The sequence below is a fragment of the Neodiprion lecontei genome, chromosome 3 (genome assembly GCF_021901455.1).
Source record: "Neodiprion lecontei isolate iyNeoLeco1 chromosome 3, iyNeoLeco1.1, whole genome shotgun sequence".
Taxonomy (NCBI): Eukaryota; Metazoa; Arthropoda; class Insecta; order Hymenoptera; family Diprionidae; genus Neodiprion; species Neodiprion lecontei.
In genome coordinates this window covers 25,697,400-25,711,103 of record NC_060262.1, presented here as the reverse complement: position 1 = coordinate 25,711,103, position 13,704 = coordinate 25,697,400, and the positions used below count along the sequence as shown (strand labels likewise).

The 13,704-nt window shown below is 39.5% G+C and overlaps 1 protein-coding gene across 6 annotated transcripts in view; it reads right to left on the bottom strand.

The window, feature by feature from the left end:
• Positions 1–13,704, bottom strand: part of LOC107224656 (facilitated trehalose transporter Tret1-like) — a 75,217-nt gene that overhangs the window by 2,832 nt on the left and 58,681 nt on the right. For 4 of the 6 annotated variants that reach the window (XM_046733727.1, XM_046733728.1, XM_046733731.1 and 1 more), the window contains exons 2-3: positions 2,730–2,790; positions 744–815 (exon numbers count right to left, since the gene is read on the bottom strand). In XM_046733727.1, coding sequence (XP_046589683.1) covers positions 744–815; positions 2,730–2,790 — 133 coding nt within the window. Of the gene's footprint in view, positions 1–743; positions 816–2,667; positions 2,791–13,704 lie in introns of all 6 variants that reach the window. The other 2 variants (XM_046733729.1, XM_046733730.1) reach the window with 2 other exon arrangements.

The window sequence follows — 13,704 nt, the reverse complement described above, 5'->3', positions numbered from 1 at the left end:
GCGTAAATTCTACCGTATTAATTCCACCGTACAAAGTTCACCTACGTACACGAGAAGTTAGTCGCGAGTGCGTAAGACCAGAAGTAGTTTAAGCTCCGGGGGCTTGTACACCCATTCGGACAAAACAGCCCCCAGCCTCTGTCCCTGCCTATTGAAATGCCCCCCTTTATCGGCCCTCGCGAATTCTTCCCGGTTTAGTTGCGTAAGACGCGTCGGTATAAGCCGACAAAGGGATAAACTCTCCCTAATTTCCCGCCTCTCTCTCTCTCTCTCTCTCTCTCTCTCTCTCTCTCTCGATCTCCGAGTAAACTGTATTTTGGTATCCAATCAACGCTAACCCGTTTTCCCGATGGGATCGGGAAACGCAGTGATTATGTCTGATTGGCTAATTGCGGGCTTTCACCCGTTCCGATATCCGCCTGCTTCAATGGGCTCGATTTCCCGATGAAAATTGGAATTGCCGGTATGCTAAACCGTACCGCGAACTTGCCGAATACTCCCGAATTTTTCCCGCTCCTAAACCAGAAAACGTCGCACCGATTCATCTCCGTCTGTCAGTGAACGAAGACTTATTACACCCAATTACAGTTACAAAATGTTCACAAGGAAGGAACAAACTCGCCGATAAACACTCCGCATGTGTCTCAGGTGAACAAGAAACTTCAACTTGCTGCCGCAGTTTCCCAGCGGTATAAATCTTCTTACCCGTTCCTTACATCGTGCGATTTCAGTAATGTACTTGCCTGATGCAAACTTGGATGAATAGCGACACCACCCACGTGATTTCCATGAAAAAAATCACCACCGATGCCGCGCTGAAAGAAGAACGAAATTTTAATATTGTGACGCGGGAGTGAAATTTAACGAAATTTTAATCGTTGAACACGTTAATTACCGTTCAACGGTCTACCTGTTATCAAAAGAAATATTTTCTTTTCCCTGAATAGAAATCCGTTTACGCGACCTGGCGAAAAACTCAAACTCCGTTTGAAAATGCCCGTAAAAATTTTTTCGAGGCGCACAAACCAAACAATCAAACTCAACGTAAATTGTTCGCTGGAAATGTGAATCAATATCTTGCTGTAGAAACTGTGAAAGCTGTGCAAGAAATTATGAAAGTGTATTTTTAAATGGATAATTTTATATCTTTTCGGTACGAACGATGCAATTATGAAGCAAGGCATTATTTTCGGGTAACATGAAACAGCTTTGGTGATACGAGTGGATCCTCAATTTTTCTCACAACACATTTTGGGAAAGACAATTTCTTCTAATTCAACGTTTTTAGGTATATACATTACCTATACATTTTCGAATTTACTGATACGAGAAATTTTGAATAATTGAAGAGTTTTGATTTGTTTTTAACTTTTGCCTAATTTACTCGTGACACACCTTTACCAACGAGTCCGGTAAAAGAAATGTATGATTTTGTAATCTTCTGAGAAAATTCGTGCAGAAGTAACTGTGTTTCCGCAAGATCGCGTCGTTGGACTCGAAGATTTTTGGCTGAAGGTATCGGATATCTGTAGCAGATGTTATTGACATACTTGTATCTTGTATAGAAAGAAAATATAATCGCATAGATAGAAAAGCTAAAAATTGTACTTCGTATATCGCCCACTTTAATCCACTCGAAGAAACACGTAACCGATACTCAATTCCGATATGTATACAGCGAGACAATATTACGATCCAATGAAACCGTATCACGCAGTTCAATATTTCATGATGTGCTAGCATTTATGAACCGTCGAAGTATAAATATTAAATTATATATACAACTTCCCACGCAATCCGAGCTCCAGGGAATTATCCGCCGAAAATTGGCATCGCTTTTTGCTTACTGCCATGGCATACGAAGGTTTTCGAATAAATTTGCTTTCATTCATTCATCACCTTTGTTTTTGGTTTCATCATTTGGTATATCGATAAAAAAAAAAAAACGAGTCTCTGCTTTTGATGTTAGTTTTAATAATTTGATTTGATTGAATGATAATATAATTAATTTAATGATTAGTGATCTGCAGATTCTCTCTTAGTGCGTGAATTCTTATTTTGGAAAAAATCGGCAACAGTGTCGTAAAATTTCCGTAAGTCATGATTTAATTTTCTTATTTATAACTAAAAATAAAACGAGAAGCGTAGTAAGGAAAGAATTGAGCCAAATCGGAGGTGGATGAATCTGGTGTAATCCCTAGTGTCAGAATAATTTATACACCATTCACCACGTCGTGTTTCCCATGCAGCCTTATATAACGAGGCTTAAAATCGCATCTGAGGAAATTAATCTCGTTAAATTACGCGCACGTTTCTAGCTGTCAGTATATACGAAGTGAATTTATTTGCGAACCGCGCAAAATTTATCACATTTTCCTAATCATTTACCCGCAAGGTTTCAGGATCGTGATTCACGCGAGGTCTGTCACAATTTGGAATAATAGTTGACTCGTAATTTGAAATTATTCTCAACGTTGTACGTAGAATAAATCAAAATTATACCCCCGCGTATTTCGAATATTGAATTTTTCATTTTTGCTGATTGACTGGAGTAATTTCGTGGTTAGAATTCGGGTTAATTTATCTTCTGGTAGCGTTGAACTGTGAGCTTAAATTGCGCGAGTGACGGTGCAGAGAGTTTTCGTTTGAAATGATAAAAATACGTACAAATTTCTGTAATAAACTTTTATTTGCACTCGGCTGAAATAGATTACGTGAAATTCTCTCACGTGACATAAAATCCCATCACGTGCTGATGATAGGCAACATCCACTCCAACACCGCAGACAACTGAAACAGACAGATTGAAAAATAGAAATGATTAAACAGGGCTAAATCACGTTTAGAATACGGTTTCTAAAGTTTTTAAATGATTGCTGCCTGTATTTGAAACCATGTATTCGTATAGTAGTGGCAGGCTCTATGTATTCTATCTAAACTATTGTCACCCTCGTGCTTTAATAGAAATATACGCTATTGTTATTTAAATAAATAACAACACACATTTATTTGCGTTCATCATGTAAGATCAAGTAAGGATTTTGATACCTACACAGTGAAAAGATATTATTTAGTTTCGATATGTCCAGAATTTTTGAGTCTTGTCATTTTGTCATTCAGTTTTAGTATTCAACGTTGAATACCGTGCGACGAAGCGATTTTTAAACATATTCTAACGATATTGTTAACCTTCCAGCAATTGAATGAAGATATACGAAAAATAATTTAAGACGAAAATGAACACGGAGACCTCAATTTTAGTTAGCAATTAACCTGTCGCACGTCATGTATAAAAAGTTAAATCACGCTTTTACAATTCAGTCTTAATTCAATCTGTGTCAAAGCCGGTTAACTTCGAAATTTCCTTAACAAGATCAAGATTGGTTTATCGATGCGTAATTCGAGTTTGTCAACAATCGTTCGGAACTCGATTAATCTAGGAGAGAGAATTAGAAACTCGCATCTCGGCTTCTACGAGCATGGCAATAGGGTCGCGACACGGACAAATGAACTTCCCTCGGTTGTCAATTACCCAGCGTATACCTAACGATACATGCGAATGGTTACGAAAACGCTCACGTTTGATTTCCGGGTCTGCACACTTGTCAGAGAATTCACGTGTCCAGGAGGGCAAATGACTTATCACTGCAGGAAGCAGAGCTGGCTGAGCATTTTTCCTGCTGAGTTTGGTAATCCGTCTCTTTCGAAAATCGGATCAGATGTCTGAGCATTGTACTCCGAAGCCCCGAAGGTATAAAACGATATCTACTCGAATCAGATCAGCGTTTAACCAGTTCTAGAATTTATGCGACCTCACTTTTCTCGAGGAAATCGACTTGGATCCTTGTTCTCCTGTCACATCATCAGACTGTAACCAGTATTCCGCAAATTGCGTTGGTGCAACACCTTCGGCTGAGGTGTAAATCAGGTCCTAACTCACAGTTCAGGGCTTGGCGCAATTACGTCAGCGTCCAGAGCTTGACCTAAGTAACCTTGTTACTGTTAATTTGCTGCTGAAAGTTTACCGCGAGGCGAGAGAAAGTGTTAGCAATAACTTTGAACCCGAAGCGAATCTCTGCAAAGGCACAACTGTATCTTGGAATAATTGTAACAGTTTGTCCGGAAAGCAGCGGTTTTTTCGTTACTATAAATTCTTCTTGAATTGACGAAACCTTCTTATGTTATGTGACGTGCGATGCTTGCTCGGAGCTTTTTGCATCGGGAGGCTAGAAAAACTTTGTCAGCCGTATTACTGCAGCGGGAGAAATGTTACTATGTATACTAAACCTTTTCACCGAATTGAAGAGGTTGGTTGGCCAAATATCGATACTTTTTACCAATCTTATTACAAGATGCTCTTACGTTTAGTATGTATGAAATTGTTTTGCATTCGCAAGCTATGAATACCTCTTTAAACATACAAAAGTAGAATACACTGGAATTACAAACAACAGTTTAGATACATAGATGCTTCATTTAAAGTGGTTCGAAATGGTTGAAAATTTGGTAGACTCTTTCGCTTTCAGTCTACGATGGATCATTTCATTAGGAAGATTATTTTCTTTAAAGTTACTCTAATAGATTTTCATTCTTCTCTAGGACTTAATTCAACATTGACATTTGTCGATCATAATTAGTGGCGGTGCAGTGTTGTAAGACCAAACGTTCAACAATATCGACATGATGAAAAAACGAGTCTTGGCACGAACGTGCAGAAAATCGTTTCCCGAATAAAACGAGCCATCAATGAGTAAAATCAAACGAATTTAGACTAAATTTTGAACGATTTCTAGGTGATTTGAAATAAAGCACCAAAATTGAAGCTCTTACTTATAATCGCAGTATTTTCTGTTTTTGCACATGAGGAGGTATAGGCTTGCGAATATAATAATTTGATAATGAGTGAATGCAGGATTATCTCGTAACAAAATTAATAAAGACTATCAATTTTCCTCCGTAAACAACGCTCCTAATTAATGGAACACTCGACCGGCCACGCATTTGTTCGGCAATTTCTAACCGACCTCCACATCTCGCGTGAATACTTTATCTCAATGATAGGCTGAGCACGTATAAACAGGACCAAACAACGTGCCAAATTGTCATGTACTATATACGAAGCTGGTTGCCGGGGTGAAAAAGGAAGAAGTCTCGACGCCGCGGAGCGGTCGCGTTTTCGTTACTTACTCGACTCTACTCTACTTCACTCCTCGTGACTGGTATATAAAAGCGTGTGGCGTTGCTGCGAGCCACTCTCTCTTACACCAGGAAATGTTTTATTCAAGAAACAAAATCGCGAAAGTTTAATAAAAGAGAAAATCACCCTTGCCGCGAGCTTATGCGGGGGGGATGAAACCAAAAAGACGTACGAGGTTCGAGCTCTCGGCGAAATGCGATGTACAGACGTCATGTATTCGTATTATACCGAAGTATGTAGAAGGGAACGAATATGACGGAGGAGGATAACGTGTACGAAACTCTTGCGTGTCGAATTTTTCAAGTTTAAAAACCGAAATCCTCCGCGAAGCGCTCGAAGCTTTTTTTCTAAATTACATGTCCATTGCAAAATATATACAAATTTCATTCCATATTCATTTCTAGTTGTATGGTACATATATTATGGGCCAGCTGTCATACCCAGAGGGAAATTATACGGCTCCGTAACTACATATAGAATTTTAAAAGTTATTACGGAAGCTGCAGGTTCCAACAGGTGATTATAAAGTGGTAATAAGCAACGTTGAGCGAACTGTCGTTACTTTTCTCAGTGCTTCTGGTGCACGTGATCCTGCTGTGGGGTTCATTGTTATGTACGTACATATACATGTAACGGGTAAATGAAAAAGAAAGGAAAAAAAATAAAATAAAAAGGGAGCCGTGTAAACCAGACACGAACCGAGCATAAAGTTTTGAAGCACACGACACGGGTGGACTTGAAACTTTTCATGGAGTTGTTGGTTGAATATTTTTTAATCGAAAGACGCATGAGTTTCACGTGCCACACACTGAAACACGACGATGGTATGAAGTCACAGGTTTGTTGATAGACTACATGTGTGTATATGCTACTCAAATTTTCATCAACAGATATTGACAATAGCTGGAGGAGAACTTGCTGAGTTTTATAATGCGTGAGTGCCCTGCAGATTCATCCCTTGCGTATGAGAAGAGAGTGAAGACCCAAGTTTTATCCGAAAAATAAAACAAAAACAAACATTTCATTGTTTTTTCTTTTGGATTTAAATTCAGATGCGAAATCATTTCAAAACAGAAATAGCATAAAATATGACGCATGATTTTTACAGTCCATTGCGTTAAGGTGGAAATAAAGAGATCGTGTTCGTTTTTGGGGATGGTTTGGCTTTTCTGTTTCGCGGCTAGCAGGGATTTGGTACAGCTCCTTTTCACACAATAATCTTGTATTAATATCAGAGCGTTTTAATCAAGGTTGATCAATTATGCAGTTTTATGTTAACAAAGCTTCGAGTGTACCGCCTAATAATGATGTAAAAAGGCTTGGAGAATTATGTTGAAAATTTTTATCGTTGACTTTTAGACGAAATCACGACTTCTGATGATCAATTCTCTTGTGCTCGGTATCGTCATTATATAAATGTACCAAGTGCGAATTGACTTAGCACGTTGCGTTAATGCCGTTCAACTTCTAAAAGCTAATATTGGTGTAGCTAGTACCGTTTGATGACACGTGCGCGTATAAAATGATGAAAATGAAGTTACGGATTGTGGCTTACGCGGTCATACCGATCCCACCTTTTATAATAACAGCAAATTATTTTACTCATTTTCCAACCCTCTGCAGAAGAGAATTGGGGAGAGGGTCGATTTTCTCGTACAATTAACGCGTCACCGAAAAAAGCTCATCGAAAATACGTTGAGTGTGAATTATCTCTTTTTTTCAAACCATAACGAGGGTTGATTAACGTCGAAAATTCACGTATTATTAAAATTTTGAAGTATGAATAATTACACGGGCAGCAAAGACGTGCACGCTAAGAAAAATCTCATTTGTTTGTACAGTTACTAGAAGATTCTTGTAAAATGACCACAATCAAAAAAACTGCAAACACGTACTAGATTTTCTGGTTTTGTACTCCGAACTGTATATATTTTTCGCTCACGAAAAAAAACCATAACTTTAAATCTCCTTCATAGATAATAAAAATAATCGTGTTGCAAGAGAATTCTTGCCAATCGTGGTTCAATGATGTAATCTCGAAATATACATCATATCGTAACTTTGATCTCGTTTAAAACGTAATCGCGTCCTCCGATCAAGCAATACTCAATTCAGATTTCCGGGACCCTTCGCAGTATAACCTTTGACCATTATGTAGGAGAGCGCTTGATGTCTGTAGATAGGAATTTAATCGAATCCTTCGAAGTGCGCACGACGATGTCTTCGAAATCTCCGTTGATAAAGAAGGTGAAATGATAAACGAATTCCAAGTGTTGGCTTCGATTTCTTGCTACTCTGCAGTTTCTCAAGTAAACAGAACAAATCTGTACACTCAGAGAAATTTTCCGCTCTGATTGCTGTACAGAGTCCTCAACTATTTCAATTTTTCAGCGTATAAGCCCAAAAAATAGATAATACACTTCTGGGATACAAGATAAAAATGAGTTTGTTCGTAACCGTAACCACAAAATCCATTACGTGTTGCTATTCTTTTTAACGATGATCTCTCGTGCTGCATTTTCTTACAATCATTGTGATTATTTAATACTGGTGCAAAAACAAATTTATTACAACGCGTCGTTTATTTAGGTACAAAAATTTAGCGAACTGAACAAACCCAGTAATAATATAGCGATATCCGAAAGATTTTGCGTTAACAGCCGCAATCACTCTAAACAATTATTAATTAATTGTACCACATTTTAGTTATGTCATATAACGGTTTAATGACTATTATACAACAAACGATAGTGTTCGCAGTGTAAACGCCTCTTCGAGAAGTGTCCAACTTGTCCGGGCTGCAGCCACGGGCTTGAAATAAGATTCTCGGCATTTATTTACCGACGGGAAATCCGGAATGGCATTTGCTCGTTGTCAGCGAGTATTGTTCCGTCGGATTAGCAATTAGCCCGCCTCTCCAGAACCCTCGGGAGCAGGAGCGGCCAGCGAGCTTGAATTTACTGATTTCCTGCTACCCGAAGACGACGCCGCGAACACGTCGCTGCATTAATTGATCGCCGTTTGTTCTGGACTCCATCTCCATATCTACATATGCTTGAGATAATCCCTAGCTCAATTGTAAGCACGTATAATACACGGAGTAGGATTATTTCGGAGCTTGTCGGGAGTCATTTCACAAGCATATCCTGCCACCTGCCCTGAGATTCTCCTTGCGGAAAGTTCTTATAATGGTACATGGTACAGTCTATTTACCGTTTCAAGTCAAAGCAATTATCGTCGACGAATCGTGGTTTTCTCAATTAGGATTTGTCGCTTCAACCCTTCATTCAAAAATCCAATCAGAATATAATCATTTCCAGGTGTAACGATTGGGGATATTAACGACATGAAGTGTGGTCTTGGAAACCCGAGATATATTTACTTTTTTATCAAAAGCATATGTTTTTTTTTTAAATCATTCAGATGGAATGATAATGAGAACACAACTATTTAAACTTAGTATCGAATCTTTTCATTGACGTGGTTTTTTTTCTATAACACCATACATACCAAGGTGGTATAAATCCAAAATTTTCACTCCGAATGATCATCGTCTGTCGAGATTGATGAAAATGTCCGTCCGTTCGTACGATTCGACGTGTAAAATGACATTAATACTTGATACCTACATCTGTCAGTCTGTTACAAAACTGCGACAGCTCGGAGTATATTCTCGGCACACTAAGGAGGTATTCCAGAGATGAAATATTCATTGGCTGTCACCCGAGGAGGAAGGTGTGCCCGGTCACATCTCGAAGACGGTTCAAGCAATCGGATATTGACCAAGAACCAGCGCAATATGAAGATACACGTACTTGCGAAGATAGTTAAGTTATATATATTATATACGCTTCTTGTATACGTATGTGTGTAAGTACATGCCGGAGCAGAGGAGGAAACAGCCTCGAGCGGAAACGAGCTCAGAGGGATTTACCGAGGTAAGGAAGCTAGAGGAAGAACATTCCTCACCGCAAACTGGAACCCGTGTAATTTGTTGCGCTTAAATGGTTCTTGGCGAATGGTCAAGTTATCATACAAATCTTTTTGGCTGTGTAGGAGCTCGAGAATGGAGTAATCATTGGATCCGTGGTTATATTACTCGCAATGTCGGAATTGACCATCAGACTTGGCAATTTTATCGGTAATTCAAACCATCGGGATATACCTTCGGAATTTTGCAATGCTTAATGAATTTTAACTCCGGTTCGCCCTTTGACTTCTGAACAAGTATAAAGGAGTCTAGAAAAAGTGGGAGAAACGAATGGTTGGAATCAATAAATCCATCCAATGCATTCACCCTTGAACCCTCAACTCACTCTCTCTCTCTCTCCGTCCCTCTCTGCAAGCATATCGCCAGTGGATTACGGTTTGATTGCCAGTAAGTGTGCTTGAAATGATCCCCCACTGATCTTCGTTGACCGAATATTATTCGCCTGCGGGGGCGAGTCGCAGTCAAGATCGATCAATATCCTCTTCAATATAGGAATGAATGTTTGATCGACGATCGGCGTGATATTGTAATTGGATGCATGGCAGCAAGAGCATTGTTTTAAAATATATCTTTCCCACTTACACCAATTTGTGCCAACAAGTAATTAGTTCGAGGTAGCGGCTTAGGAAGCTTCTCTGTTAAGGATCAAGTATTTATTCGCTGTGCAGCTCATGTTCGCCGGTAAACGCCAACGGTTACTCAAATCCTGTTATCTAGCCGTGGTATAATTTAATGCAAGGTAATTTATCATTGTCCCGTAGCTTATGATTTGCTCACTGATGCGGGAGAGCCGTCTACCAGGTGGGATGTGACATTCTGCCAAAGTGTAACGCCTTTCATCCCTTCGCGGATGAATAATTTTCAAATTAAGGGACGGTAACGAATCGCGCGTTTAACCCAAACATACACACAATGTCGGTACTTTGTTCACTCTTCCCATGAATTCCCGCCGTGACAATGATTGAAAATCACGGAAAAGCGAATAACGGTTACTAATCAAGGTCTAATGTTGTTGTTTAATTCCAGGCAGTCGAAACGAGTCACGCTTGCTGTGAATATATTTTCGAGGGCTTAACTGGAAAACAGCAAAGTGGAGAACTTTGACGATACCTTATCCCAAGATTATTCCTTCCCGTTCAACTGATTCCACGAATCTAGGTAATCGAAGCGGGTAGCTGTGTCCGTTCTCTTGGTTTCAGATTCGCTTTGGCCGAACATCGCTCCGAGGTTTCGCTCGTTTATCGTGTTGCACATAGACCGCTAAACTCGATCAAGTAGTCCCAGCTGAATTTTCACTCGTCTTGCACTTAACTAGATTAAACCGTTGTGCAGTAGCTCTAACGTACCCCCGTATCGATCAACGACACCGCTTGGGCGATTCAAACTTATGCAGGACACTCTCGTTAACGTTAATAGAAGAAACAAAATGAGCAGCTCTCGGTTTAAAAAATTGATCGGCTGTATCGTGATAAAAAATTTAAAACTGTCAAAGTCGTTTCACTAGATGTCAGTATGCGAAATTTAGATTAAAATACAGCATAAAGGTATGCCCTTCTAACTCGACGATTTACGAGTGAAATTTACGACCCCAATTTCGCTAAGGAAAAGAAGAAGCAGAAGAAGAAGAAGAAGAAAAAGAAGAAGAAGAAGAGAAGAAGAAACTTCTTGAGACGATATAATCTAATTAAATCAGAGACACCCTCTAGCGACGTTTCACACAAGTGTTAACTGATTGTATCGCACTTGAAGAGGAAATTGCCGAATGTCAGTTCAAAACGTTATAATTGTCGCGAACTCCGGTGGCTTTCGGTACGTTTCAGAGCGTCGCGCGTCGCCTGATGTTTACTACGAGTGGAAGGGAACCTCTTTGAGGGATTCTGAGTTCCTCCGACTAATTGTATTGCGCTTCAACGCGCAGTGGAATGAAAAACCACGCCAATTAAAATAGTGGAAGCAGAAGCTAATTAATCACGAAGTAAACGTAGACTAACCGACACGAGAACCAGCTTATTTTTATGAAGTTACTCTTCTTTTCTCTTCCCGCAGAATTAAATATGGTAAAAGTAAACTGTAGAGAATTTTTGCAGAAACTCGTAGCCTCTGTGAAGCGAACTTTAAGCCACTTCGAGTGACACCTTGTGTACCGAGTGCTCTCGTGCCCCACTGAGAAAGCTTTCTCGAATACCCGCCGTAAATCGGAAAGAAAAAACCAAGGCATTTTCCCCCCTCCATTCGGAATAAGTGCCAAGGAGACGTAAGATTGGATACTTCACTCTTGGCTGGAAATAAAAGCCTCTCTTTCTGATGGAGGAAAACTCTGATGAAATTCAGGATTCCTCTTCTTTTTTCCTTTGTCTTTTGTACACCTTGTCCGGAATTCAATCAGATTCACATATTTCTTCTAAACATCCACGTACAATCATTACATTCCATTGTCAAATAAGTTCGCAAGAGTTTGTTACAGGCCCTTTGGCACCGTAATTTATACTTTCGCAGGTAAGAAATTGTCAATCACAATTAATTCGGGCAAATAATACCGGTCTAACTTTTGCTTGGTGTCTCTGGTGGATATGGGGTGAAGTTTACTTTGCACAACTCATTCCATTTCTCAAAATTTTTCCTGCAGTTATTTTTCTTTCCACTTTCGCAAGAGTCAACGCGTTGCATCGCGCCCATTCGCGTCTCAAATATCGGGGTAACGTAACCCAGTTTTACATTTGGACCCCCAAAGAATTGTATACTTCAACGTTTCATCTAACAAATTGATTTTATCGAAGCAAAAGTATAAAAGCCTGGTTGCGACAGGTTAAGAATAGAATCCGAATTGGTTTTGAAAATATGTGGACACATACGATGCAACCCGCACGCCATCTCATTGATTAATGTTGTCTTTGTGGCTCTGACAAGGAGCTTTTTCGAGTAAACGATATTTCACAATAATAATACCATTATTTTATGACTAACGTCGCAATGTCTGCAATATATTGAAGTAAAGGTAAATCTATGAATATAGAATGAGCTGTACCTTACACTGATGTGAAAGATTGCGTGTGGCGTATAAAGTGCAAATGCCTTCAAAAATACGTCACGTATCGCATAGAAATAGAAATTGAGGCAGAATTTTGATTGCAATAAAGCGACGAAAGAAATATCTTGGAGTGTTCATTTTATCTTACTATGCTTGAAAGCAGACCGCGCCATGTCACCATCTGTTACCTAGGCGCCGCATCCTGTCCGAGCAAATATCCGTAAGGAAGAAAAAAACTAGATTCAGAACTTTTCACTTTCTACGCGACAAGAGTGAAAAACACTCGTTTCAATCCGATTTCCCTCCGGCTGGTTTTCACTGAAGTAGTCAATACTGAATTACGTGTAACTATCATTCACGTACACGAGTAGACGTTGTCAATGTTGTCTCAAAGAGATTCTCACCAACTCCCTCCGGATATACGGACGGAAGGGAATTAATTTCAGAACCACTGGAGAAATTCAATTTCCTCACTCGTATGCCTCTGAAGATTTTTCCCTATTCCGACTCTGGGGACAAAAGATACTGGCGCTGGCACGTCGCAGTCGAGTGGCATCTTTGGATTAGTTATTTATAACATTCGTGAACACTGTCATTCAACTCTCACGTTGAAGATTACACGGAGAAGATTTCCTAGAATAATTATCTTCCCCCTTTGCATATTCACTCGAAACCGAGATTGAGGCGTTTAAAGCGTGAAAAAAATACCACAGAACGAAATGAAGAGGGGGTATTGAAAATACACAGGAAAAAGTCGTTGAATAATTTTGAATTGAAAATTCGACCTCTTGAATTTTCGGACCGGCCGAAGGAGAAAGAAATAAGAAGACGTTAGAAACTTAGTTTTGAATTGGGATCGGAATTGATTTCATGAAATCGTCAATGAGAATTTGGCAAACATTCGCCGAGCGAACGTCGTGGCCACGATTACAGATTGCTATTCGGTAAATTTAATATTGGTACCGTCGAGTTTTGATCGGATCAAAATAAAGTTCCGACGTGAAAACCACGGTTGAAGGATGAAGAAGTTTGATGAATCACTAACGTTTGATGTACGAACACCGGTCCGTTTTGATCCTACGGAATATACTTTCGCGTATAAGCCGAATATATCGATGCGAGGTTTTACTCATTCACAGAGTATAAAGAAGCTTTGGACTAAATTCATTTCACTCTTCGTCAAAAACAAAAAAAAAAATACTGACGTACTCCAAAATTTTTTACCTCACATCAATGTTTCCCTTACTTTTTGTCAAGTGTAATGCGAGGATAGCTAAATTTATCAGGTTTGCAAAACTTTTTCCTCATACTGCGAACTCACTCGACGTTCGGATTTTCGCCTTCATATATAATGTAAGGTGAACGCCGAGGTGCAGGTAGATAGCCGGGACTAATACTTCAACGTCAGATTTTAGCCACATTCTTCTTCCACGCCCGGCACGTCTATGTACATCACAACAGGTATATCGGAGTATAAATTCGAGATAA